This window comes from Merops nubicus, unplaced genomic scaffold (genome assembly GCF_000691845.1).
Source record: "Merops nubicus isolate BGI_N331 unplaced genomic scaffold, ASM69184v1 scaffold50993, whole genome shotgun sequence".
Classification (NCBI taxonomy): Eukaryota; Metazoa; Chordata; class Aves; order Coraciiformes; family Meropidae; genus Merops; species Merops nubicus.
The window spans coordinates 1-2,799 of record NW_008601925.1 but is presented as its reverse complement, the minus strand read 5'-3'; the positions used below and the strand labels follow the sequence as shown (position 1 = coordinate 2,799).

Below are 2,799 nucleotides of genomic sequence, written 5' to 3'. Positions count from 1 at the left end.
TGGACAGCCCACAAAGCGTGGCCCCTGGTCCCCTCAGCACTGAGAGAAGCGTTATTGCCCTTCTCTCGAGGTGCCCTGGCTGGGCAAGTTCCCGGTTTTCCAACCACCTCCATACCAATGTAACCCATGGGTAGAGCCTGTGGAGCTGCTGGGCAAGGATTGATGGAAGCAGACCGATCCTTGTCCTCAGAGCATTCCAACAAGACCTGGCATGGCCCTGGCACAACAGGAAGGAGAGAGAGACCAAGGCTCTGTTGTCAAGGAACTGGCTACTACTGAGCTTCCAGGACAGAAAATAGGCATTGCAAGAGACCACAAAAACAACGAAACCCAAAGCTAAATGAAGACTGCAATGAGGATCTGCTGTCTCCTCCATTTAAAGTTAAGCAGAGAGCAAAACATAAACAAGGGTGGCCAGAATCAAACCAATGCTGAAGAAAACCATGAAGATGTGGGGCATGGTGTCAGAGCAGGTGTGACGGTCCCTGGCTCTGGTTTCCAGGGGCTTGACCACTCGCTGCTGCTGGGTGAGGATGGCCTCCCGGGCACCCGCCCAGTGGCCGGGGCCCCGCAGGCGGTACTGGTACGGCGTGCAGGGCCCGAAGAACACCTCCAGCGCCAGCCTGGGGTCCGTGAGGAAGAGGGCGAGCAGGTTGGGCTTGACCCCCACCTGGGAGGCAAGCTCATCCATGTAGGGGATGTAATCCACCTGGATGGTGTGGCGCTGGCTCTTCACGTACCTGTGGGCAGGGAGGGCAGGTGTGTGCTGGCAGTTTGGCAGGTGGGCAGGAGGGTAACAGGGACAGGGGCAATGCCTGCACGGGGTCCTTACCGCTTGGCCATGTTCTCCTTGGCCTGCGCAATGTCAGCCAGCATGTTGGCAGGAGGCGGCAGGATGTGCAACCCTGAGGAAGAGGAAGCTGTAGGTGGAGGAAGGACTGTGCTTCTGCCATGACTGGCTGGCTCTGCAGCCCAGCCTGGCCTCTGCTTGTGCATAGAAGCCTTTCATGCTTTGGGGACGTGCCACCACCTCAGGAGCAGAGTGGGAGGCACGGGTGAAGAAAGTAAGAGGTGGAAAGGAAAGGGAGAATGTGGTTTGCAGGCAGTGGGACCTGTCAGTGGCCCCTGCCAGAGAAGTTGAAGGTGAGGCTTGTTACAAAGTACAAGGCTGTTTTTTGTCCCCATGAAGAATCAAAAGGAGGCTAACAAGGTGAGTGGAAGGAGATAACATGAGGGGATGCCACCAGCTGAACAACTTGGCTTTGGAGTGGCCAGGGAAGCTCAGCTGCATCCTTCCAAACTGCCTCACTTACCCTTGAAGATACGAGTGGCCCAGCGACACTGGAGCTCAGAAATGGGCATGAGGGGACCTGCAGGCTGAACGAAGCCAATGAAAGCCAGCGTGGGCTTCTCCAGGTCAGGTGGAAACATGAATTTGTAGAGGGGGATCTGGTTCTCCACCACCTTCACACAGCCCTCGAGGAAGGGGAAGGAGAAGCTGTATCCTGTGGCAAAGACCACAGCGTCGATCTCTTCTCTGGTGCCGTCCTCAAAGATGGCAGATGTCTCTGTGAACTCCTGGATGTTTGGCTTCACCACCACCCTACCCGAGATGATGCGGTTGGGCAGGTCGTCATTGATGGTCAGGTGCTGATCCAGGACCCTGGAAGACACAGGGAGTCCTCGTGTGGGGCCCAGGCAGTGGGGTGGCATCAGCAGGGCAGTTCTGCGGGCTGCTGCTGCGGCTCTCACCGGTGCTGGGGCTGCAGGCTGTAGAGTGCGTGGTTGAAGCGGGCGTTCAGCCTCCTCTCCAGGAGGAAGCTGAGGGCATTGCGAGGCAGCAGGCTGTAGAGGAGCTGCATGGAGCGGGTGAGGTAGGAGATGTCGAATGGGTAGCCGCCCTCTGCCACCCGGTGCAGCACCCACGTCCCGCGCTTGGTGCTGAGGAAGACCTGGGAGGCAGGAGAGGAGAGGTAGTGGCCTGGCAGCATTGTTGGGACCGGTCTGGGCCCTGGCTGTGCTCCTCAGACAGGGATGGCAGCACAGCGGCTGGGACCACGAGTGGCAGCCGTGCTGAGAGGGGACGGGGTGCTCATGGGTGGGTGCTGGAGGGAGCGGGGACCGCAGGAGGTGGCGGGGGTTTGTTCAATGGCCTCCACGGCCCAACTACGAAGCAGCCCAGCCCCAGAGGCTCTCCCAGCCCACCTGCTTGGCTGCGTGGCTGAGCTCCACAGTAATGTCGACGCCTGAATTCCCGGTGCCAACCACGACCACCTGCTTCCCCGCAAAGGAGTGTGGGCTCTTGTAGTCCCGGCTGTGCAGGTACCAGCCCTCAAACTTTTCCAGCCCTGGAAGAGAGAAGGGAGTTGTGCTGGGCAGGGAGGTGGGGCAGGGGGTGTCTGTTCCCTTGCTGAGACTGCTGGTGTGTTTTAGGAACAGACTAGGGCCAGTGTAACCAATGGGAGCAATGCAGGTCTGGGATGGTGCCAAGAGGCAGTGGCATCTCCAGCCTGGGAGATGCTCAGCATGGCTCTGAGCATCCAGCTCTGGCTTGGGGGCTGACCTGTCTTGGGTCAGGGCTTGGGCTGGAGACCTGCACATTCCCATCCCCAGATCCTCCCACAGTCCATGCCTGGTGCAAGTCATTGGGTGCAGAGGAGCTGTTTGGGTCTGTGCCGTATTGCGAGAGCCTGGTGAGGGTGTGCTCCAGGCTGCGTCCCAGCCACAGAGGACCTGGACGGCTGAAAGCCCTCCAGACATTTTTGCCTGGCATGCAAAGGAGAAGTCCATGAGCTGTAC

At 59.1% G+C, this 2,799-nt stretch overlaps 1 protein-coding gene across 1 annotated transcript; it reads right to left on the bottom strand.

The window, feature by feature from the left end:
- Nucleotides 1-426: 426 nt before the first annotated feature.
- LOC103770864 (dimethylaniline monooxygenase [N-oxide-forming] 5-like) lies at nt 427-2,348 on the bottom strand (the record flags this gene model as incomplete). The annotated part of the gene is made up of 5 exons (XM_008938144.1): nt 427-740; nt 833-905; nt 1,314-1,663; nt 1,753-1,952; nt 2,206-2,348. Coding segments are annotated over 5 exons (1,080 nt in total), but the record flags the coding sequence as incomplete, so codon positions are not given.
- Nucleotides 2,349-2,799: the final 451 nt, after the last annotated feature.